This window comes from Colletotrichum destructivum, chromosome 4 (genome assembly GCF_034447905.1).
Source record: "Colletotrichum destructivum chromosome 4, complete sequence".
Taxonomy (NCBI): Eukaryota; Fungi; Ascomycota; class Sordariomycetes; order Glomerellales; family Glomerellaceae; genus Colletotrichum; species Colletotrichum destructivum.
Window position 1 is genome coordinate 4,377,760 of NC_085899.1, and position 20,526 is coordinate 4,398,285.

At 54.9% G+C, this 20,526-nt stretch overlaps 8 protein-coding genes across 8 annotated transcripts; 4 read left to right on the forward strand and 4 right to left on the reverse strand.

Annotated features, from left to right (window-relative positions):
• The first annotated feature begins 177 nt into the window (after nucleotides 1–177).
• On the forward strand, nucleotides 178–1,285 carry CDEST_07271 (uncharacterized protein). Its single transcript, XM_062923430.1, has 2 exons — nucleotides 178–357; nucleotides 434–1,285. Exons 1-2 carry the CDS (start codon nucleotides 282–284, stop codon nucleotides 793–795), a joined length of 438 nt encoding a protein of 145 aa, XP_062779481.1. The 5' UTR covers nucleotides 178–281; the 3' UTR covers nucleotides 796–1,285.
• A 1-nt stretch (nucleotide 1,286) lies between these two features.
• On the reverse strand, nucleotides 1,287–4,214 carry CDEST_07272 (Putative Dual specificity protein phosphatase). The gene is made up of 4 exons (XM_062923431.1): nucleotides 3,788–4,214; nucleotides 2,501–3,519; nucleotides 2,244–2,436; nucleotides 1,287–2,187 (listed from the first exon to the last, which is right to left on the reverse strand). Exons 2-4 carry the CDS (start codon nucleotides 3,007–3,009, stop codon nucleotides 1,891–1,893), a joined length of 999 nt encoding a protein of 332 aa, XP_062779482.1. The 5' UTR covers nucleotides 3,010–3,519; nucleotides 3,788–4,214; the 3' UTR covers nucleotides 1,287–1,890.
• Nucleotides 4,215–7,605: 3,391 nt separating this feature from the next.
• CDEST_07273 (Putative integral inner nuclear membrane protein ima1) lies at nucleotides 7,606–10,415 on the reverse strand. The gene is made up of 3 exons (XM_062923432.1): nucleotides 10,144–10,415; nucleotides 9,256–10,086; nucleotides 7,606–9,201 (listed from the first exon to the last, which is right to left on the reverse strand). The coding sequence occupies exons 1-3, from the start codon at nucleotides 10,270–10,272 to the stop codon at nucleotides 8,056–8,058; spliced, it is 2,106 nt and encodes a 701-aa protein (XP_062779483.1). The 5' UTR covers nucleotides 10,273–10,415; the 3' UTR covers nucleotides 7,606–8,055.
• A 267-nt stretch (nucleotides 10,416–10,682) lies between these two features.
• On the forward strand, nucleotides 10,683–11,859 carry CDEST_07274 (Putative oligosaccharide biosynthesis protein Alg14). The gene is made up of 3 exons (XM_062923433.1): nucleotides 10,683–10,830; nucleotides 10,881–11,101; nucleotides 11,152–11,859. Exons 2-3 carry the CDS (start codon nucleotides 10,964–10,966, stop codon nucleotides 11,854–11,856), a joined length of 843 nt encoding a protein of 280 aa, XP_062779484.1. The 5' UTR covers nucleotides 10,683–10,830; nucleotides 10,881–10,963; the 3' UTR covers nucleotides 11,857–11,859.
• Nucleotide 11,860: 1 nt separating this feature from the next.
• Nucleotides 11,861–13,278, reverse strand: CDEST_07275 (uncharacterized protein). Its single transcript, XM_062923434.1, has 3 exons — nucleotides 13,159–13,278; nucleotides 12,701–13,083; nucleotides 11,861–12,644 (listed from the first exon to the last, which is right to left on the reverse strand). The coding sequence occupies exons 2-3, from the start codon at nucleotides 13,075–13,077 to the stop codon at nucleotides 12,314–12,316; spliced, it is 708 nt and encodes a 235-aa protein (XP_062779485.1). The 5' UTR covers nucleotides 13,078–13,083; nucleotides 13,159–13,278; the 3' UTR covers nucleotides 11,861–12,313.
• A 99-nt stretch (nucleotides 13,279–13,377) lies between these two features.
• On the forward strand, nucleotides 13,378–15,360 carry CDEST_07276 (Putative tetratricopeptide-like helical domain superfamily). Its single transcript, XM_062923435.1, has one exon. The coding sequence runs from the start codon at nucleotides 13,494–13,496 to the stop codon at nucleotides 15,291–15,293; it is 1,800 nt and encodes a 599-aa protein (XP_062779486.1). The 5' UTR covers nucleotides 13,378–13,493; the 3' UTR covers nucleotides 15,294–15,360.
• An 82-nt stretch (nucleotides 15,361–15,442) lies between these two features.
• On the reverse strand, nucleotides 15,443–16,240 carry CDEST_07277 (Putative cytochrome c oxidase subunit VIIc). The gene is made up of 3 exons (XM_062923436.1): nucleotides 16,061–16,240; nucleotides 15,786–15,999; nucleotides 15,443–15,715 (listed from the first exon to the last, which is right to left on the reverse strand). Exons 1-3 carry the CDS (start codon nucleotides 16,133–16,135, stop codon nucleotides 15,687–15,689), a joined length of 318 nt encoding a protein of 105 aa, XP_062779487.1. The 5' UTR covers nucleotides 16,136–16,240; the 3' UTR covers nucleotides 15,443–15,686.
• Nucleotides 16,241–16,410: 170 nt separating this feature from the next.
• CDEST_07278 (Putative helicase, rRNA-processing arch domain, P-loop containing nucleoside triphosphate hydrolase) lies at nucleotides 16,411–20,524 on the forward strand. Its single transcript, XM_062923437.1, has 2 exons — nucleotides 16,411–19,834; nucleotides 19,892–20,524. Exons 1-2 carry the CDS (start codon nucleotides 16,683–16,685, stop codon nucleotides 20,070–20,072), a joined length of 3,333 nt encoding a protein of 1,110 aa, XP_062779488.1. The 5' UTR covers nucleotides 16,411–16,682; the 3' UTR covers nucleotides 20,073–20,524.
• Nucleotides 20,525–20,526: the final 2 nt, after the last annotated feature.

A 20,526-nucleotide genomic window follows, 5' to 3' on the forward strand; every position in this document is an offset into this window, starting at 1 on the left:
CCAACGCCGGGGGTCCATGGAGTAGCTGATTGGGTGCAGCACGCGCTTACTCATCAGAGCTAGGTCTCGTCTTATCGATAAGTCACATCACCGGGGACTTGCGTTTGGAGATAAAGTACGATGTGATGGTCCCGCGGGTACCTAGCTAGGTAGCTATAAGCCAGTTGCTTTAGAAGGTCGACGCCAAAAAATCAGTGACGATATTCCCACTGCTTCAACAGCCCAGCCAGTCCTTGCGCCAGCGGAACCGGTCGACCTCCCACTTCCCAGTGTCCACGACAATGGCGTCCAACAGCGGCGTACCCGAAACAGAGGACGTCAAGTCCTCAATCTTTAGCAAGCTGCACGATTACGGTAGTACGTGCATCCCACTCTCTCGCCCATCACCACGACACATGTACCATGATCACTAACACACCACCTCCGACGACAGCAAACCCCCTCCCGCCCGCCATCCACGCCATCTTCATCGCCGCTCTGCATGCGCGGCCCCTCAAGGTCCTCCCGTTCTCCTTCGCGCCCGCCCTGCTTTTCAGCAGCTACGTCAACCTTGCCGGCTTCCCTACCGACAGTGCCGGCTTCACCTGCGCCCTCTCGGGCCTGTATGCCCTCCTCGCCCTGCGCCGCCGCCAGCCCCTGCGCAGCAAGTTCACTGCCCGTGGCCTTGTGCGCGGCACCGCAATTGGCATGGGCTTTGCCAACTCGGCTGCCGGCGCCTGGGTCTACGCCAACGGCGACCGCAAGGCGGACGAGGCCGCGAGAAGGGAGCGGAACCGCTGGGGTGGCGACGTGTAGAGTCGTTGAAAAGGGAGACCCGTCGGAGATTCCCGATCGCGGGAAAGCGGCTTGGAGAAGAGCAGCTCGTTGTAGTCTGCCTCTGTCAGGTCTGCAAAAATTGCAATGGATGTTGCACGCCTCCTCGGATGCTTGCTGACTGACTGACCGTTGCAAAGGAAGACAGAGATGCCAAGCCAAGGCGAGGCGGGGGCCCGGGTTGTCGACGGCAGGAGAAACATTGTAGGATTGTGCAAGATGTATTGTCAGATATTGAAAGACGTCGGGTTAGACGAAATGTCGCCGCGCGCGAAATGGCGGCGTCCGGGGGACCGAGGGAGGGTTGACACGTCGCATCGCCTTGCAAGGCTTGGAATCAATCCTCGACGCGGATATATCACACGCAGAGAGCAGATAGACAAGCAGGCGGCCCTCTTTGAGAGAGGGGGCTTGTATGATAATATCATGTAAGACCATCACAAATACTTACTCAACAAAAGACAGTAAACATGGGCATTGTTTGCTTGCAAAAAATGTGCTTTTTACTCTGGGCATCGCCACCACAGCCATTCCGCCATACTAGTTGTACAATGCAGCAAGAAAAACCGATACGTGACAAAATGGTGCACTCGGTAACCCCTCGAATCTCGAGTCAAACGCCATAAGGAGACACCTCAGCTCTTGATGAGTCCCCGTCTTCTGTCTATCCATACAAATGAAAAAATTGCAATAGCGGTCCCCTTCCCAATAGTCAGTGCTGCGACTTTGGGCGGTCCCAGATACCAGGCCCCTTTTGTGCCCCAGTTTTCTCCGTTCCTTTGTCATATACTGCGACCTGGTCATCTTGTCTGGTCGTTCATCCTGTTGCCAATGCTTTGTAGAGCCTCTCCTGTTCATCTTTGCCTCTCAATATTTCTTCATCGTCAGGTCCCCCCCCATGTGGGGCCCTACGTGTAAGAAGGGTGTCATGCGTTGCTGTGCAGTAGGACCCATTTTTCTTCTAGAAAACCTAGGTTGTGGTTGTGGTGCTGCAATGCTCTCCACCAAGTCCAGGCTTCAGTAAACATCCGCTCAACGCCATGCAAGTTCTGGAGATGCTGTGACGACCAGGCATGGTCATCTCACATCTTTGACCCGCCTGGCTGTGGTCTGCATTCTATGACCAGAGAGCATCCAGACAAAGATGACAAAGACACTGAACAGCGTCACCCGGACGAAGTGGCGGACCCGAAACCGCATGTTGGCATCGTGAACAAACAGGTTGGACAGGTCCGAGAGGTCAAAGTCGGTGAGATACTTAATATCGCAGTCTCTGACCTTGGGTTCAGCATATGCCCGATACTCATCAACAATGGTGTTGAGCTCCCAGCCCGTCACCTTGCGGACGACACCGACAACACACCCAGTGCGGTGCTGTGGCCATGTCAGTAAGTGGGAGAAGGTGTGGGAATGAACTTGGATGAACGCACCTTGCCATGGTTGCAATGGATGAGTAAAGGGTGGTGCTCGCGGTTCAGGACCAGTCGCAGGATAGCCTTCATTGTCCGGATAGGGATAGCCTCCTTCTTTGTGCCCTTCATGTTGAACACATGATGGCGGATACCATTCCCAGACATGAAGGCTGTATATGGCTCATCGACATCATCCTTCTGGACAAGGGTGCTATGTAATTGGTCAGCATTGAGAGGACCAATACAAAGCAAGGAGAGTAATCAAGATGACTTACACAATAGACTTGAGGCCAAGATTCCGAATGAAGCCGAAATCCTCGGGCTTGGGATAGCTGCTGCGATACACTCCTGGGACCACGACGCCGAAGTTGATAGGTCTCCCGTCAATGGGCAGGACTCGCTCGATGCCTGGAGATATGGGTGAAGCCAACGGTGTCTTCAGCTGATCAGCGGCTTTCAGGAGCGCATCTTCGTGCCAGACTACAGGTTTTTCTCCAAGGGCAGCGGGCTTCGACTTTTCATCTTCCACCATGATGATTTGCTTCTGTACGTAGACGTCCAAAGTGGTATCGGGGGCAGACACAGACTCGCGCGAGCCTTGACGTGAGGGGCCCTTGACCTGGTACTTCTCTGCCAGCTCGAGGGGAACGGCGTCTTCTTGCTTGGAGTTGCGTCTTGCCGGGCGGTAGGTGGGATCTTCTTCCGGGTGACCACCTCCGTCCTCGAGGAAGGGTCTTGTACTTCTTTTTGAAACAATGGCGCCAGCCATGTTGGATGGATTCATGTAGTCGACTTGTAAAGGTCGGGGTAAAGAGAGGAGTCTAGCTCGCGTGACTCTATTCAGGATCGTCGAGTATATTTTTGGGTTCGTGGGGCCGTATAGTTCGTCGGTTGGGGGGCGGGTTAGAAAGAGGTAAGAGGTCGTGTGAGCAGGTCGGAAAAGCGGTTGATTCAGGTTGTTCAGGGTTGTGTTGAAAAGCGATTGATCGGTTTGTTTTCCTCCCGTGGGACAAGAGGCAGTGTTGAAGAATTGTCCCTTCGCGTGTCCTTACAGAGGACAGACGCAGACCTGACGGGCGGCAAGTTGGAGATTGAGGTCCATCTTGTCGAGAGCGCGGGTCAGGGTGGTCTTGTTGGTGGCGTCGCAGGCAGGCGACGGGTGATGATGTTCGCGGGGACTCTCGGTGATGAATCTGGACAGGCCGATCGTGGAAGCGAAAGTGGCTGGATTTGTTGTGGGAAAGAGGGAGAAACGAGGTACTGTAGTCTGTAGGAGGGAGGAAATAATAGAACCCTGGGTGCGCACGGGAGGAGCGGGTTAGTAAACGAGCATCGTAATGTCATGTGTGTGTGTGGGTGGGATGGGCGATGTGCAGCCGGCGTGGTGGTTGAAGTGGGCGGGGCGTGGGTGCGGCGGAGAGGAAGAAGCGCGGAAGCACAGGTGCAGTGCTAGCGTGCTGGCAGGACTATCCAGTCCCCCCATGGAAACAGATTACTGTTTAGGTGATGCGAAGGGTGATTGACTGTGAATGACGGGTGGGCAGGGGAGTGGGCGTACGTACCTTTCCTGGCGAGTCCCTGGATTGATGTTTGGCTTGGCTTTGTGAAATTCTTGGCTAAGACGAGATGAGGTGGAATAGAAAGGTCTTCCTCGAGTGTTTTTTGTCTCAGAGTCAAGGCCCAAGTATTGATTGGATACTCTGGGGGGGAAAGAGAGGAAGAGAGAGAGAGAAGGACAGACGGTTCACCGTTTACCAGGGGGGAAGAGAGAGCGAGAGAGAAAGAGAGAGAGTGTGTGTGTGTGTTGTGTGAAAGCAGAGGACGGGGACCTTTCTGAAGCACTAGCAGTGAAAAGTACCTATGGTAGGAATGTACCTGGGTACGAGTAGGTACCTCCTCGCTGTGTTGGTAGATGAGGGGACGGGGTGGGGTGATGCACTGGCTGGTCGCATAACCAAATTTGGGGAAGAGATGCTGGCAGTCCGTACCTACAGGGGACCCGGATACCTGGGTACCTGCCTAGGGGTAGAAGCTGGAAAAGGCGTCAGAGGAGGGGAAAAGAGAGGGAAGAAAATGCTAGGCCAGCCTAGTTACAGTGCCAGACAGCAAAACTCTCGGGACTTTGGAGGGAAATATCCGTATGTACTGAAAGAATGACACAGGACGCAAACGAGGCGCAAGGAGGTCACCACAGCGGAAAATGGATTGGAAAGTTGTGTGGGCTGGACCCGGCCATCCATTCGCGGTCATTGCGGTACTCAGGCCAGGCGGCACTTCGACGGTCAGAAGAAAGAAAAACGAAGAAAAAAGATAAATTGATAATCAGACTCGAACGGCCCGGATGACGACCCTGCGTATCTCTCCCGCAAAGAATAGGTGCAGCTATACCTCTTAGCTCCGTGTGGGGGGGACACCTGCAAGGACACACTCACTAAGCCCCAAACGGATAAGGTGCGGGCTTTTGGAGGGTAGCCTGCTGAACCTCTCTCTGTAAGCTTCGGGTCCACTGCAGCCAAGCTGACCTGGAGAGGCCGTCCGTCAGGGGGAGGAAATCAAAGGAGTTGGAGCCATGAAGGAGATTCAGAAAGGAAAAAAAAAAAAAAAAGGTACGTACTTGCCTCCATCCCTCAGGCGTTTTATTCTTAGGACCTACTGGTTACTGATGGCTGTCGGTACGTACACTTTGTACCTCGCCCTTCCCTTCCCGGACAGGCTCACAAATCCATGGAAGAGCGACTATGGGCAAACACCGAGGAGAATCCCGCATCAACCTCACAACTTGCATCAACCCGGCACTTGGCACGTTGGAACCACCCGCTGGCCGCGCAACGAGACGCGAAAGAACATCAAACCGTACCAGTGGTCCCCCAAACCAGACCCGTCAGCGTCTGCCACGATGGATGGGTGGGCTCAATCGAAAAGTGTGACAGCGACCGCTAGGCGACATGAGGGGGACCTTGGAGACCGACAACAACAACATCATCACAAGGCTTGACGAGAAAGAGGAAAAGAAGAAGGGAGGGGGGGGGGGGAAAAGACACTGTGGCTGGCGGCGACGTGAGCGCAACGCAGCCACAGATCGGCGGGTAAGCACTGACGCTTAGTCACCCAATGAGGAAGGCGGCGGCCATCGATCTCTGTGTCTCTCGAGAACCTGCCAGTTGGAAACCCTAGAAAACCCTGCAGACAGGCAGGCAGACTCCAGACACGCCAGACTGTCAGTCGCTGCGACTCAGCGTGCGTGGTTGGGCCACTTCCCAGCCAGCGAGGAACTCTTGATGATCCCCATCGGTACACTACCTCAGTAGCCTGTAGGTACTGTGAGGGAGCGTCCGTCTTACGCGAGTGGCGGTTCTGAACTCGACCGTGTTTGTCGTCCAAGCTGCAGTACACTCCACTACCTTGGTGTACATACTTCATACATTCATGCTGCTGAATCCGCGCACGCGCAAGTACTCCCGCGGATCAACTTCAGTCCTCCCCAAACTGGTTGGATGGCAGACAGGCGTACTCTGAAGCAGTCTGTTTCACGGGCCAAGTATCCAGAGTCGCCTGTACACCTAGTTGTACGCATAGATACACTGCCGCCTGGTCGGGGATGACAGGGATTCTCCAAACGATCAACAGGCGCGCGTGGCACACTGTTGTGAGTCTGTGTCAGCCATCAAGAATTCTCCAAGTCGAGCAGACGACAGCCAGTTGGACCGCGCTAGCCACGGCGACAGCCTCGCTCTTCTGCCGATCATCCTGCCTGTATCTTGCCGTCCCTGGCAGACTCTGGTGAAGTGGAAATCGCGCTACGTGCTAAAAAGTTTTGGCATATTCGAGTCTAGGTGAGACGGCCTCAATGTTCAATCCAAAGGGCCCTCCGCCTCACCTTGAGCTCAGCGCTATGCGCCATGTGCGTTATTGGCTTATATCAGACCAGGAGGTGTCATGACGGACAACGTCTGATCCTCTCTGCTCTCAGGACCCCTCTCGGCTGTTAACGCCATTCCAGAGTGCCGTCCCAGTGAGAAGATGACCGCCGTCGCATGCCAGCCAAACTGCCTCCCACTCCGCGCGGCCGTCTTACGTCATGTTCGCTCCCGGCGCAGCCAGAAGCAAACCAGTCCTTCAACGCGTGTTGAACCGAGCGCGGTTGTCGTACACGCACGCCGCTGCTTCAAGAGGTGCAGTGTGATGATGAAATGTTGCCAGACTGCGTAAGCCACGACGGGGGGGAAGCGCTAACCACTACCACAGTGGCTGGTGTCGGATCTCAGCGGCAGCAAACCGAAAAAAAAAGAAAATCTAAAAAAAAGTAGAAGCGAAGGCATCACTTGAACCGGCCATTCGGTTTCCACGTCGTTCCCCTCCAATGATGCATTACCTCACCAGCCCGCTCTTCACCTTGGTTGCGCCTCCATCACGGTATCGGTGACGCTGCCAACCCGGCCAAATCAAGGAACCCGTCTGTTGCCTCTCTTTCTCTTTCGCCCTTCGGACTTTGAGTCGAGTGGCCACCCGGATACCGGCACAGCACAGCATGGCGACTTGTACAGTGTGCGGGTGCGCACAACATTTCCGCATCCACCGTCACCTCGGAGGACTGGGCTGATATCACTCACCGAATGCCTCTCACACTCCACCCTGCCATCCGGAGCATCTCGCCTTTTCGGCACCGAGCACTACAATTAAAATAAAGGAAAGAAAGTGACAACTTTCTCTCTCTCGCCTTGCCATGAAACCGGCCGACAGGGTCCAATACTGATGACAAGGCCCCCAGTCCCGCAGCGGCGGGCCATCCCTACTGCGTAATGGTAGTGTACAGCATGCTGTAGTACCGTGTTACCTCGTCAATATTTTGCATCACCTTCAGGTGTGACGCCGTCCGTCAGCACCACATCCCACCTCAATCTCGGGGGTCTATCCCAGAAGGCCCAAAGCAGGATCCGACTTTCAATGGAGAAAAGATTGCAAGATGAGCAATCCAATACTGGAGAAGCTCCCCCACTGCCATTCCCCGCCTTCCCCCCCCCCCCCCCCTTTAGACCCAGATATACACCTACGCATTCCGTACCTAACCTGGTGAACAGTGGATGGGACAGACTTCTTGCTGGGCCAACCGCACTTGGTTCTTCATGCACTCACGTAGCGCGCACGCCGGGTGCTATCGAGTGATGGGCGACGTGACAAGCTTGCCTCTGGCGCCGCACTAGGTTACCCTCCGTCCAGCTCGCCGCGCCGTCCATCCCACTCCGTAGCTTCTAGCGCGTCTCATAGCGTCGGTCCGCTCGGAAGCTTCGTGAGTCTCTTCGCATGTGGCATCTGCTAGCCATACGTGCTGGCTGTGACTTACGGTCACAACGGTTCCGGCACGGCCGAAGTAGACCCACCCATCACAACAGGTCGGGAAGCTAGAGGTGCCAAAAACATTGGTGTCGGTTCGCCAATGACAAAGGCGGAAGAAAGCATCAAGTGCCGGCATCGGGCATATTTGGTAGGTACTTTGAGTTGGGACGTAAATGAATTCTCCCGCCAGCGCGCCCGCCTGTTGTGTCGTCTTTTGACGCTGTCCATGTACTACTGTTGCTTGCCCGCCGCCTATCCAAGGCACTCGAGAAAGAAAAGGAAAAAGGCAGTTCGAAAGGGCAGACGCGCGGGCCTCAAGTTGTATAACGCACCACGCGCCCGCATGTTGTCTCCTGCCTATGCAGCCCTATCCCATTCATGTCTTACAACGCCGGTAAACAAACGCCAATCAGTGCTTCGTGTTACTCATCTCATATACCTCCCTCCCTCTCGGATCCAGTCGAATGGACCATGGCACCAGTTCGCAGGTCCTCCCCTAACAAGCCGCATTCCACATCTCATGCGCGAGCATCGCGCCAATGACAGAGGCGCCTTGCACGCTCGACGTCAACATGCGGTTCCCGTAAATCTGGAGCGCAAAGTGACATGATACTGCCAGCTCGCCGATGCCCAGCGACGTGTTAATGATGGATGCCCAGCTGGGCGTCTGCTCGTTGCGCATGTCCTTGATCGCGTCGCCCGTGAGATGGATGGCAATGGCCATGCTCAGCAGCATGGCGCCAAACATCACGTCTCGGCTGTATGGGTATGACGCAGACGTCGCGTGGAGCCATGCGCCTAGGAGGATTGCCAAGGTGAAAACGTCCAGTAGTCGGTTGTTGCGTAGACCGCCCGTTCTCGCCAAAGTGCCAGTGTTGGCAGGCTCGGGCCTGATGTTCGCTGCTTCGCCGTTCTCACCCTCCTCGGGCTCATCCTGGCTCAGCGTGAAGCTCGTGTTGAGAAGGTCAGCCAGGGAGCTGCGCGGATCGGTGGGATTGGATGCCGAAGGCGCAAAGAACGTGGGCTGCGCGAAGGCCACTTTGCTCACGCCTCTGTTTGCGTCATCCGCCGAGGCGCTCGTTCTGGACGCATTCGGGCTGCCGATGGAAAATATGGATTTCTTTTCGACCGGTTTTGCCAGAATCTTTGGGCCGTTGCGAAGCTTCTGCGCCGGCGTGATGGGCGCTGGAGGCACCTTGTACCAAAACGGGCTAGAGTTTGGACCTGGATCAGGCTGGCCAAACACCTGGTTCGGCGCCTTCGGAGGTCCGAAATCGTTGAAGGCGCGGTGTTTCGATTGCGTTGGAGACCAGTCCATTTCTTCCGCGTATTGAGGCTGAGATGGCTTCTGCGGCGTCCCGAAGACAGCAGTACGGGCGCTTGATCGATGCTGTAATTCTCGCTGAAAGAGTGCCGGCGAGCCAGAACCAATACTTGTCGGACTCGGGGGACTTCCAGGCCGCGGGCTAGACTCAGCCAAGATATCGTCAAGAAGGGTTGCCATGTTCTTATTGTCATCTTCACGATGCTTTAGTTGTTGCTGCTTCTGCTGCGGCCTTGGAGGCGATGCTACAGGCGTGCCGGTGGTTCGGAAAAGTGGCGTCGTATCGATACGGACAGATCGTTGAGCGAGGATGTAAATCTGTGTCTTAAATCAGCAACGTTTGGAAGATGAAAGTAAGCTGGTGGCGCTCACCGCCAACATGAGAACTGCCATCAGGCCGTGTAGGCTGATCTGGGCGCTCTCCTCAGCTGCGCGACCGCCCTTGAGCTCGGTCATCCTCATGGCCAGGAATCTCGTAAACAATATCAACCCCTGAAATGTGTACCAGTGCGAGAGCCCCAGGATATGCCGAGAGAAGCCACGGAACACCTGAACGAACTTGGGATTCCACCAGACGCTGACAGCATTTGCCCACAAACTACAAGATATCAACACCTCAGGCTTGGGGAGAAGCAGCGTCAAGGCAAGGGAGAGCTTCTGGGCAATTGTGACTTCGGCATCGGGGTCTCGCATTGGCCCTTCGTCCGTCTGTCTCGCAAAGACGGCTGCCAAGCAGGTGACATGCCACAGGTATTGAAACGCGACTCCTCCAAACCAGAGCCACTTCCCGGCCACTGCCGCCATATCTAACGACGTCAATTGCCTGGGAGTGACTCGGCTCTTCCTGCTCCTGTCCATCATGCGCCGTAGATGGTCGGTCCTGGCCGTGTAGCCAGCTTGGTCAAGCTGGGCTTGAACCTTGGGCTCGCATTGGGCGCATATCTGGGGGTATCGCTGCTCGAGTCGCCGGCGGAATTTGTACATGTTCTTTTCCAATTCGGCATAGTCGGGGTGATCGGGGTCCTCGGGAAGGTATTGCGCCAGAGAGCTGGTAAAAAGGTGCTGGTTCTTGAGGCATGTCGGGCAGAAGATGCTCTGGGACGGGCTTGTAAAATCGGGGGAATGTGATCGCGCTGTTGCATATGTCGTCGTTGCAGGCACAGATGTCGTCTTAGCCACTGGAGGGTCGGTGATGTCTCCTCGCTGCAGAACGTTAGATAGAGGTCGTGTTGTTGCACAATGCGCGTTAGGGTGACTTGCCTCATCCAAATAGTTGTTTGCGTCGCAATGAAGGCAAAGGAACTCGCGAATCAAGCCGTCATACCTTGTAGAAGAGCGCTTTCCACAGTAGAAGCAGGTCAGTAACCTGCCGCTTCTTGACTTTGCCATGTCGCTCAGAGATTCAAGGCTCCCCAGGCCACAACAGAAGATATATGCAGGGCAAGGGGGGTGTTTGTGTCTTCGATAATGTTGTCACCCGGAACTTTCTAGGTTCTGCCGGGCGGTGTGAGTGTGTTCCTGTAAGAGAGCAGGGGAAGCCGCAGGGATCTTGGAGGATGAGCAGGAACATGAGGTCATCCTCTTTTACTGGCAGGACTCAGGAACCTCTGGCCCATGGGTGCGTAAAATACACTAACAAACTTCACCAGACGGAAGCTGCCACCACCTCCAGAGGGTGTTCTGCAGGGAGGGTTTGGCACAACCCCACAATTGCTTAGCGACCCATCGAGTCTCCTGCAGCAGTGCACTAACAGCAACTGGGCTGGTCTCCCCTTCACCTCAAAACATCGTCAAGTGAGTGGACGATATCTGGTTATCCTGTACAAAGAGATCGATTCCTAGAAACAACTAAGCTTTGGGGAAGCATTTTCTCTGTGAACCATTTACAATCAGACCTCCTAAATCTCAGAACAGAATCACGCTGGTAATGCAACGTCGGCCCACCTAGTGAGTTGCATTCTGATACTCATAACACGTTGCTAACACAGCCATAAAAGCCAAACGTGCTTCTCCATCTTTGCTTGCAAAGGCATGGAACCAGGCCATAGAAGAACTCCTGACTCTGCAACATCTCAATAAAATGGCAGCCGCATCTACATTGATCGGCATTGCCGCTGCCTTTTGTGTGCTTGGTTTGGGGCTCATTTTGCGTTCCTCTTGGAGGGCCTTGATTGGTACCCTTTCCCTGGGCGCAATCTCACTCCTAGTCTTCATCACGGTATGTCAAAGATATCGAATGTATAAGTTTCAAACACCAACACAATGTAGGCTCGCCATCTACAAATCCAGCAGAATCGACTCAGACGTCCGGTCCTATTGTCCGATGCATCCGCCAAAGACTCTTCGGGGCTCGGCTTGTTGAAGGGAGCCTATTTTCTGATTGTGCTTGGATCAGGTGGCCATACCAAGGAGATGCTCGCCATGATGGGGATCGGCTTTCCCAACATCCCCGATATGCATCGACGCTATCTCATTTCCAGCGGCGATGCCATGTCTCTTAAACACCTCGATGCATTCGAGAATGACCTCAAAGACATCCATGGCGAAGAACAAGCCGGTACCCACGACAAGTACATCGTTACCAGAGCCAGGAAGATACACCAGAGTCTACTCACAACGCCCTTTACCGCCTTGTTATCAGTCATACAGATATTCCCGCTGCTCCTGACGTCCCCGTTCAGAGGCGCGAGAAGCCGCCAGCAGTTTCCCGACATCATCCTCACCAACGGCCCAGCCACGGGCTTCATCGTTGGACTGGTCGCCTATGCCCTGAAAATGTTCTACATCGTTCCTGAGGATACTATGCAGGTTCTCTACATTGAGTCTTGGGCACGAATCCGGACTCTTAGTCTGACCGGGAGGCTTTTCCATCGCACCGGATTCGCTGACCTATTGCTGGTTCAGCATGAGAAGGTGGCCAGGACATACGGCGTCAAAAACGCGGGCTGCATGGTTGTGAAGAGAACGGGCTGACATGAAGGATTATCATTCCTGATCATGACGAAGGCCGGAATAACTGATGAGAAGCAGATAATGGAAGTTCGGAAAAGATCAACTTGCTCTCAATGGCACGTGGCTAGAGACATTGGCGTCCAACCCGAAATGGCCAACGGGCCTGGGATGGGGTGGAGGAGCTGCAAATGGGAGGCGGTCGAGGGGTTCGGTTCACCGGGAGGATTTAAACGGCGACTGCAGTCACCCGACCAGCCAAGAAAGGCCCTGGCTGTGAAGGGTCCACTGAGATCTCTACAGTAAAGGCTGATTGATTGTTGATGGTTAGGTGCCGGGCATTCTGACGCGGCTCGATGGATGGACGACTTTACAGCGCGAAGAGAAACACCCAGCTTTTCTATCATTCTCCTCTGGTTTGATGATATTATACAGGGTTTTGTAGTACATTTATGCTTACAGAAACTGTAATGCCTCTAGTTCAAAGCAACGTCGGTTCCGGGCTCGCCTCGGGCTTCTCTGCTGCGTCACCAAAATTGCCGTAGCTATTGCTCTTGGTCTCCTCCATCGCAAGCGACTGCTTGCTCGCCCAGCCCTTCCAGCGCTCGAACTCCTTGTTCTCGAGTTCCTGGCTGATCGCCAACCTGTTCTTGCCAAAGTACGCACCGACGTGCCTGGCCTCCTCCCGGGCAACGCGCTTCTCGATCTCTTCCTCTTGACGCAGCGCATAGAATTCCTTTCTCGCGACATCGTAAGCTTGGTTTCGTTTAAGCTTCTGGTTATGCATCAGCCAGAGCTGGCGCTGGACGACACTGCATAGCTGTTAGTTATCTATCCTAAGATGTCTTGTGCATGCTGATCAGCTCACCATTCACCGGTCAAGGGCAAGCCGGGCTGGCGCAGTCCCTTGGACCAATCGCATTTCTGCGCGTCCTTTCCGTCGGACTCGAGGATTATTCTCGGACGTGCCAGCTCCCACGGGTGATCTTTGTAGAAAGTCACTCGCAGACGGTCCTCCTCGTGATGTATTCTCGGGGGCTTGTAGATGTTGCTTGGCTTGCGGAGCTTCAGGTTTGCGGGCTTCTTCTGAGTCATGACTGGCCTCGTGAGGATCTCAGAGGGCGGGATGTCTCTCATAACCTGGAACCATGGCGGCTCCTGGACGGTAAAGCCAGGCAGGATCTTTGTGCTGAGCTCCTGGCTCATCGTCTGGTAGATCCGGGCGGGCCTAATTTGTCGACCCATTTTGGCCTAGCAAAATCGTCAGAACCAGACCTCCGTGTTTTCGAGTTGTTGTTTTCTCTCTTTCCCACCACCGAGACTTACTGTTTAGATCGGTACAGCAACAGCAGGGCGATCAATACACTGCTAAGGTCGGAACGCTTGTCGTTGTCCCGAGCTCCGTTAATCAATCGCGAAAGCGCTTCTCAGAAATTTGGAGCGTCGGCCAATCCTAATGCCGACGCCCGGTTCTGCCGTCGGCCCCACCCATGCTTTTGCCTGCGAAATAATTCGTTTCCCAATCATCCCGGAGCTTTCTGGTACACCAGCTCGCAGCTCTTTCCGACCTACGCCAATCCTTTCCCCTCCCTTCCTCTTACCTGCGAGCTCACACTCTTCAATGGAACGGTGATGCCCAGGCCCGCAATGCCCGACAGCCCATGAAAGTACTTAGCCGGATTGACGGGTCCGTATGCGGCGCGATCCTCTCGACTCGACCCTCCGCGACTCGAGTTGCAGTTTCTTCCCAGCCGAAGCTTCGAGCCGACAGACCTACGAGGGCGCCGGCGTCCCAATGCCGCCGATACCAAACACGATGTTCTCGCCTGCCAGTTACTCAATGTCCTCAGACAGCCTCGTGGCTGCTGTCGACTTTTCTGCCGGCGCCCTCCAATCACCCCCGTGCCTGGTCGCGATCGAAGATGACATGCCGCGAGCGCTTCCAGCGGTATAGTCATGCTGCTGCGACTGCAGCAACAGTGGAACCACAGTCCGATCCCTTGGTCATACAGAAAAAGAAAAGGCGACTTCTCAAGGTCGTGGATCATCATGACGTCGGGACCGTGGAGGAGCACTGGGAGCTCGTCGAAGATCCCTATCTCAACAAATACGCCCGGCCAGAGGATACCAAACTTGTGATATCCGAGAGAACGGAAGACCAGAAATATCCATCACCTCACGAAACCCTCTGCGGCAATGAAAGCGTCAAACAAATAGTGACGAAGCTGTCGTCCATGGTCAGGTCCAGGCTGAGGTTTCGTTCGGATGCCAGGTCGGACTCGATATACGAATTGTACACGGCACTGCCAGAGCCTCGCATGGTACACATATCAGCAAATCTGCGCCACCGACTGCTCAAGGTGTTTGGCATGCCGCGGAAGAAAGAATCTCAGTCAATGCTCCGATACTTTGCACTCGTTGGCGAAGTCAAGGACTGCGGCATAGCCCTTCAACGCACCGAATGGAACTACGCCCTGGCCCTGGCCACCAGATACGTTGGTAGGACCACCGAAACAGAGGTTGAGTATGCTCTCTTGCTGTGGAGGGAGATGGAGAAGCAGGCAGGCGTCAAGGGCAACAACATCACGTTCAACATCCTGTTTGACGCTGCGTCAAAAGCTGGAAATTTCCAACTAGGCGAAATGCTGTGGAAGGAGATGAAGGCACGGAAGATCCGGTTCAACCGATATCACCGAGTCAGTCTGATTTTCTTCTTCGGACTTCAGGAGAATGCCGACGGCGTCCGGGCTGCCTACAAGGAGATGGTGGAAGCTGGAGAGATGGTCGACACTGTGGCTCTCAACTGCGTCATCGTCAGCTTTCTGAGATGCGGCGAACAAGAGGCGGCGTTGAAAGTCTACAACTACATGAAGGGCACCGGGTCAAAGGCTGCCGTCAATTTCCCTCGAAAAGACTACTTCAAGGACCAGGTAGTTACCAAGATCCTTTTCATGTTCGCATCAGTCGGCAGGATGGTACCGGAGCTTCGGCCCCAATTACAGGAGCTCGCAGGCACCGCCCCTGACATGCGAACATATCGCATTCTCATCAAGCACTTTGGCGTCGAGAGAGGCGACCTTGGCAGGGTTGCCCAGTTCCTCGACGAGATGTGGCAGTTCGAGGTGCCTGTTGACGGGTCCGTCTTTTTGGCTATTTTCGTAGCCTTCGAAAAGCACGGTGGCAAGGCCTTTTCCGCGTGGACACCAGCCCGGTTGGAGAAGGTCTTATCCGCGTTGCTGAGAGCAATCGATTACAAAACCGAGGGTCTTTACCTCGACACCTGGCTCATGGGGTGGGCTCTTCGGGCCTTTATGAAATGCGCCAACGAAGTCAGAGCTGGGGAAGTGTACGAAGAGTTTCAAAAGAGGTGGGATTTGCCGCCAGACAGAGCGCGGTACATGGAGAGTTATGTCGCCAGGATCTTGCATCGCAAGAGTCAAGACCGTTTTTCCAGCAGCTAGCCTGTGACCCGATCGCAGGAGAGGCTCAAGGCAGTCAGGCAACTGCCATTGTAAAACAAGTATAGACAAAATGATACCAATAATTTCACTCGCAGTATGAAATTCGCCATGCTCTGGTGACTTTTCCCAAATGCTTGACTCATCCATCCTTGGCTTATCTGATTCATCAGACCAACCAATATTTTCCAACACTCTTTGAAGATTATGGCTTGGTAACAACGTAGCGTCAGTCAAAATATCTATACGGCATGGTTGCGCTAGGAGCGATTCGTTCGTAAGCGGTCGGTGAGGACGAAAAGTCTCTATTTCTGCTTTGTACATAGTCGTCCTCCGTTCCAACCCAATCCATGCTGTACACTTGCGATCGACTCAAGGAAAACGCAGACATGGCCCTTAAGCCTTGGGCTTCTTGGTTTGCCAGACTAGGAAGCTCGTCAGCACATTCTAACCCGAAGGGAGGGGGCGCCGAGGCAACAGCGAAAAAGCACGCACCGGCGATGCCAAAGGGGGCGAAGAAGCCAACGGCAGCGTAGGTCCAGAAACCAGGGGCGAACCACTTGGACTTGGGGTTAAAGGGGAGGTTGGAGTAGGGGCCCTCGGGGTAGTGGTACGGCGAGGACATCTGGGCGCGGGTGGTCTGGAAGCCGCGGCGAGCGACAACGGCACGGGTCTGGGGGACCGCGCGGGCGGCGGCACGAGCGAGCATCTACAGGGAGGGTCGGTCAGCATCAATTGGAACAGGAGGCGAATCGGGGGGTCGGTCGTACTTTGGCGGGTTGTTCTGAGGGGATCGCGAAGCGCAATTGGGACAGAGAGTGGTGTAGTTGTGGTGTTGAAGTCATGCAAAAGAGTGGTCTGAGAGTGTGCAATCCGGGCAAAGCTCCAGAGAATCTCCAACGTCGTCGTTCGTTATGTAAGCACACGTGACATTGAAGCCTGAGGTCGATAGCGGCAACGGCAACAGCAGCAGCATCATCCAGTCCTGCGAAAGGGATTTCGAAGGCAGCGCCCACCGTGACCGCCTTCCGTCCCTGGTGCTGTCCTTCCGCACGTCCCCTGTCCACTTGCTTGGAATTTTTTTTCTGCCTTACCCTGCGCTTCACTCACCCGCCAGCATTTTCCTCCGAGCGCCTGAAGAGTGGGAAATGCGACGACTGCTGCACAAGCGATCGATCTGGGACCAGGCAAAATTGACGAAAGCCACCACACCTTCGCAGAGACGGATCGCTGCAACTCGGTCCCTTTCGATCTGCTACAGCTTCACACACTGTAGGGGGTCGACTCCCTTCTAAACCCCCTTTATTACCAGTACAACATTCCTTTACTGCCGCCGCCGCCGATACTTCGTCTCCCTACAACACACCTTGGTGCACCAAGGACTCGCCCAACATGGACGAGCTCTTCGACGTCTTCGACGCTCAGCCGGGCCCGGAGCAGACCGAGTCGCATAGCGAGCACGAAGCCACCGTCGCTGAACCTCCCAAGAAGTCGCGCAAGAAGGACAAGAAGAGCAACAAGCGCAAGGCTGATGGTGCAATCAAGAATGGCGTTGTCGCTGAGCAAGACGATGCCGAGATGCCCGACGCCGACGACGTCGCCAAGGACGACCCTGCCGGAAACCAACCTGAGGACGCCGGTGCAACCTCTGACGACCAGGAAGACAGTCACAAGCGCAGGAAGAAGGAGAACGAGGCCCAGCCCGTTCTGACCGACACCTTCCAGACTGCCCAGTCGAGAGAGGTCGCCGGCGCCACAACCTTCACCCAGGCTCAAGACGAGTCGCTTGTCCTGTCCCACAACATTCAGCACCAGGTTGCCTTACCTCCTGATCTGGACTACGAATACGTCCCGCTCTCTGAGCACAAGCCGCCGGCGGAACCCGCCCGCAAGTACAACTTCAAGCTGGACCCGTTCCAGAGTCTGTCCGTCGCTTCGATCGAGAGAGAAGAGAGTGTTCTGGTCTCTGCCCACACATCCGCCGGAAAGACCGTTGTCGCCGAGTACGCCATTGCCCAATGCCTGAAGCGCAACCAGAGAGTCATCTACACGAGTCCTATCAAGGCACTTTCCAACCAAAAATACCGAGACTTCGAGGCCCTTTTCGGCGACGTCGGCCTCATGACGGGTGATGTCACCATCAACCCTACCGCTAGTTGCTTGGTCATGACCACCGAGATTCTCCGCTCCATGTTGTACCGCGGTTCCGAGATCATGCGCGAGGTTGCCTGGGTCGTCTTTGACGAGATTCACTACATGCGCGACAAGACCAGAGGCGTGGTGTGGGAGGAGACCATCATCCTGCTTCCCGATAAGGTTCGCTACGTGTTCCTGTCTGCCACCATTCCGAACGCCTTTCAGTTCGCCGAATGGATTGCCAAGATTCATCACCAGGCCTGTCATGTTGTCTATACCGACTTCCGACCCACCCCTCTCCAGAACTACTTCTTCCCTGCCGGCGGCAGTGGTATCTTTCTGGTGGTGGACGAGAAGGGCGTGTTCCGAGAAGGCAACTTTCAGAAGACCATGGCTCTGATCGAGGCGGGCAAGGGACAAGACCCCAGCAACGCCAGCGCCAGCTGGAAGGGCAAGGGGGCCAAGAAGCAGACCCAAAAGGGCGGAGCGGCGGCCGACATGAAGGCCGACATCTCCAAGATTGTCCGCATGATCATGCAGAAGAGCTTTCACCCCACCATCATCTTCAACTTCAGCAAAAAGGAGGTTGAGAACCTGGCTCTGCAGATCTCCCACTTCCAGTTCAACAACGACTCGGAGCAGGCCATGGTTAAGACTGTCTTCAACAACGCCATCCAGAGCTTGTCCGAAGCCGACCGCGAGCTGCCCCAGATCCAGAACCTGCTTCCTCTCTTGCAGAAGGGAATCGGTGTGCATCACTCTGGTCTTCTTCCTATTCTGAAAGAGACCATCGAGATCCTCTTCCAGGAGTCTCTCATCAAGGTTCTCGTTGCGACGGAAACTTTCTCCATCGGTCTCAACATGCCTGCCAAGACCGTCGTCTTCACCCAGGTGACCAAGTGGGATGGTACCCAGCGCAGACCTCTCACGCCGTCCGAGTACATTCAGATGTCTGGACGTGCCGGTCGTAGAGGCCTGGATTCCCGTGGTATTGTCATCATGATGATCGACGACAAGATGGAGCCCGATACTGCGCGCGCCATTGTTGTCGGCGAGCAAGACCGTCTCAATTCCGCCTTCTACCTTGGCTACAACATGATTTTGAACCTGCTGAGAATCGAGGCCATTTCTCCTGAATTCATGCTTGAGCGTTGCTTCCACCAGTTCCAGACTGGCGCTAGCGTTCCGGCGCTTGAGCGAGATCTCATGTCTCTTCAGCAAGAGAGGGACAACATGTCGATTGCCGACGAGGCCACCGTCAAGGACTACTACAACCTGCGCAACCAGCTGGAGCAGTACACCAGCGACATGCGCGCTGTTATCCAGCACCCCGAGCACTGCGGAGACTTCATGCAGCCTGGTCGCCTGGTTCGTATCCACGACCCTAAGAAGACCAACAACACCGTTGGAGGCACCGACTTTGGCTGGGGCGTTGTTGCAGACCTGATTCGTCGCCAACGCAAATCCAACGAGCCCGAAATCCCTCCTCAAGAGTCATGCATCATTGATGTCATGATGGTTGTTGACCAGAATAGCGCTCCGGTCGCCGAGGGTGCCAAACTAGCCTCTGGTGACCTTCCTTCGGGCCTGGTTCCTTACCCCAAGCCCGAACAACCCGACAACGGTGCTCGCTTCGAGATTGTCCCGTGCCTATTGACTTGCGTCAAGGCCATCAGCCAAATCAGAGTCTTCATGCCGAAGGACTGTAGGTCACAGGCGGCTCTCCAAGAAGTTGGCAATTCTCTCCGAGAGGTTCACAGACGATTTCCCGACGGACTCCCCATTTTGGATCCCGTCGAGAACATGGGTATCAACGACGATGCCTTCAGGAGCCTGATGAAGAAGATTGAGATGTTGGAAGCGCGCCTGCTCACCAACCCCCTTCATGGATCACCTTTGCTGCCCCAGCTCTACCTCCAGTACCGCGCCAAGGAGAAGTTGACCGAGCAGATCAAGGCCAAGAAGAGAGAGATTGCGAGACTTCACAGCATTGCCCAGATGGACGAGCTCAAGGCTCGCAAGCGTGTCCTGCGCCGTCTTGGCTTTCTCAACGAGTCCGAGGTTGTCGAGCTTAAGGCCCGTGTTGCCTGCGAAATTTCGTCCACCGAGGGCCACGAGCTGGTCCTTGCCGAGCTCCTGTTCGACCGTTTCTTCAACGAGCTGTCCCCTGAGCTGATTGCTGCTACGCTCAGTTGCTTCGTCTTGGACGAGAAGCTCGAGACCGCCGCCCTGCGCGAGGAGCTGGCCAAGCCCTACCGCGAGGTCCAGGCCAAGGCAAAGCAGGTCGCCAAGGTCAGCCGCGAGAGCAAGCTTGAGCTTAACGAGGAGGAGTACCTGGCCGGTTTCAAGTGGCAACTGATGGAGACCGTCTACGCCTGGGCACAGGGCAAGCCGTTTGCAGAGATCTGGTAAGTCCATCATAAATATGCAAGTTGTTACTTGAAGGTTTCACTGACACGACACAGCAAAATGACCAACGCCTACGAAGGCTCCCTTATTCGTCTCTTCCGCCGTCTTGAAGAGCTCCTGCGCCAGATGGGTCAGGGTGCCAAGGTCATGGGCAGCGACGAACTGACTCAGAAGTTCGAAGACAGTCTCGCCAAGATCCGCCGCGACATCGTCGCGGCCCAGAGTCTGTACCTCTGAAGAAGGTTTGTTCGGAGCCCCCACCATTTGCTGCTGGTATCATCAAAAAACTCTACCAGCCCCCCACCAAACCATCCCGTTTCCTGTTTCTTCTTTTTCTTCTTTCTTTTTCATGTAGCCCTGGGGGACATCAAGGCGTTAAAAAGGTTGCAAAGAGAGGTTTTATACCATGTAGAATCTTTGTGTGTGCGGATTCGGAGTTGGATGAGGCTCTCAAAAAGTCCCCTTCTCCATGGCCACCAATGAAAGCAGATAATGGCCCTTTTTTGTTTTCCCTTCCTTACTCCCTGATACCTGTGTGACCCGTGATTTCTGGCACATAAGTCCTATTTCCGCTATACTTCCGGCTTTTGCTGCTGCTCCTTTGATGCTGGTGGTATCAATAAAAATAAAATCAAAGAATAATGAATAATCCCCACGTTGGAACGCCAGAACGACGACGGCCCCCTCGCCC

Excerpts from the sequence above, each read along its gene's own strand:
- CDEST_07275 (XM_062923434.1), bottom strand. The coding sequence starts at position 13,077 with ATGGGTCGACAAATTAGGCCCGCCCGGATCTACCAGACGATGAGCCAG. Across the intron at positions 12,645-12,700 it reads TTGCCCTTGACCGGTGAATG|TGTCGTCCAGCGCCAGCTCT; the intron begins GTGAGCTGATCA and ends ACAGCTATGCAG.
- CDEST_07276 (XM_062923435.1), top strand. The coding sequence starts at position 13,494 with ATGAAAGTACTTAGCCGGATTGACGGGTCCGTATGCGGCGCGATCCTC.
- CDEST_07271 (XM_062923430.1), top strand. The coding sequence starts at position 282 with ATGGCGTCCAACAGCGGCGTACCCGAAACAGAGGACGTCAAGTCCTCA. Across the intron at positions 358-433 it reads CAAGCTGCACGATTACGGTA|CAAACCCCCTCCCGCCCGCC; the intron begins GTACGTGCATCC and ends CTCCGACGACAG.
- CDEST_07278 (XM_062923437.1), top strand. The coding sequence starts at position 16,683 with ATGGACGAGCTCTTCGACGTCTTCGACGCTCAGCCGGGCCCGGAGCAG. Across the intron at positions 19,835-19,891 it reads AAGCCGTTTGCAGAGATCTG|CAAAATGACCAACGCCTACG; the intron begins GTAAGTCCATCA and ends GACACGACACAG.
- CDEST_07277 (XM_062923436.1), bottom strand. The coding sequence starts at position 16,135 with ATGACTTCAACACCACAACTACACCACTCTCTGTCCCAATTGCGCTTC. Across the intron at positions 16,000-16,060 it reads CCTCAGAACAACCCGCCAAA|ATGCTCGCTCGTGCCGCCGC; the intron begins GTACGACCGACC and ends CCCTCCCTGTAG. Across the intron at positions 15,716-15,785 it reads CGCCCCCTTTGGCATCGCCG|TCTGGCAAACCAAGAAGCCC; the intron begins GTGCGTGCTTTT and ends CGAGCTTCCTAG.
- CDEST_07273 (XM_062923432.1), bottom strand. The coding sequence starts at position 10,272 with ATGGCAAAGTCAAGAAGCGGCAGGTTACTGACCTGCTTCTACTGTGGA. Across the intron at positions 10,087-10,143 it reads CAAACAACTATTTGGATGAG|CGAGGAGACATCACCGACCC; the intron begins GCAAGTCACCCT and ends AACGTTCTGCAG. Across the intron at positions 9,202-9,255 it reads TGGCAGTTCTCATGTTGGCG|ATTTACATCCTCGCTCAACG; the intron begins GTGAGCGCCACC and ends TTTAAGACACAG.
- CDEST_07274 (XM_062923433.1), top strand. The coding sequence starts at position 10,964 with ATGGCAGCCGCATCTACATTGATCGGCATTGCCGCTGCCTTTTGTGTG. Across the intron at positions 11,102-11,151 it reads CACTCCTAGTCTTCATCACG|GCTCGCCATCTACAAATCCA; the intron begins GTATGTCAAAGA and ends AACACAATGTAG.
- CDEST_07272 (XM_062923431.1), bottom strand. The coding sequence starts at position 3,009 with ATGAATCCATCCAACATGGCTGGCGCCATTGTTTCAAAAAGAAGTACA. Across the intron at positions 2,437-2,500 it reads CTTGGCCTCAAGTCTATTGT|CACCCTTGTCCAGAAGGATG; the intron begins GTAAGTCATCTT and ends CCAATTACATAG. Across the intron at positions 2,188-2,243 it reads TCCATTGCAACCATGGCAAG|CACCGCACTGGGTGTGTTGT; the intron begins GTGCGTTCATCC and ends ACATGGCCACAG.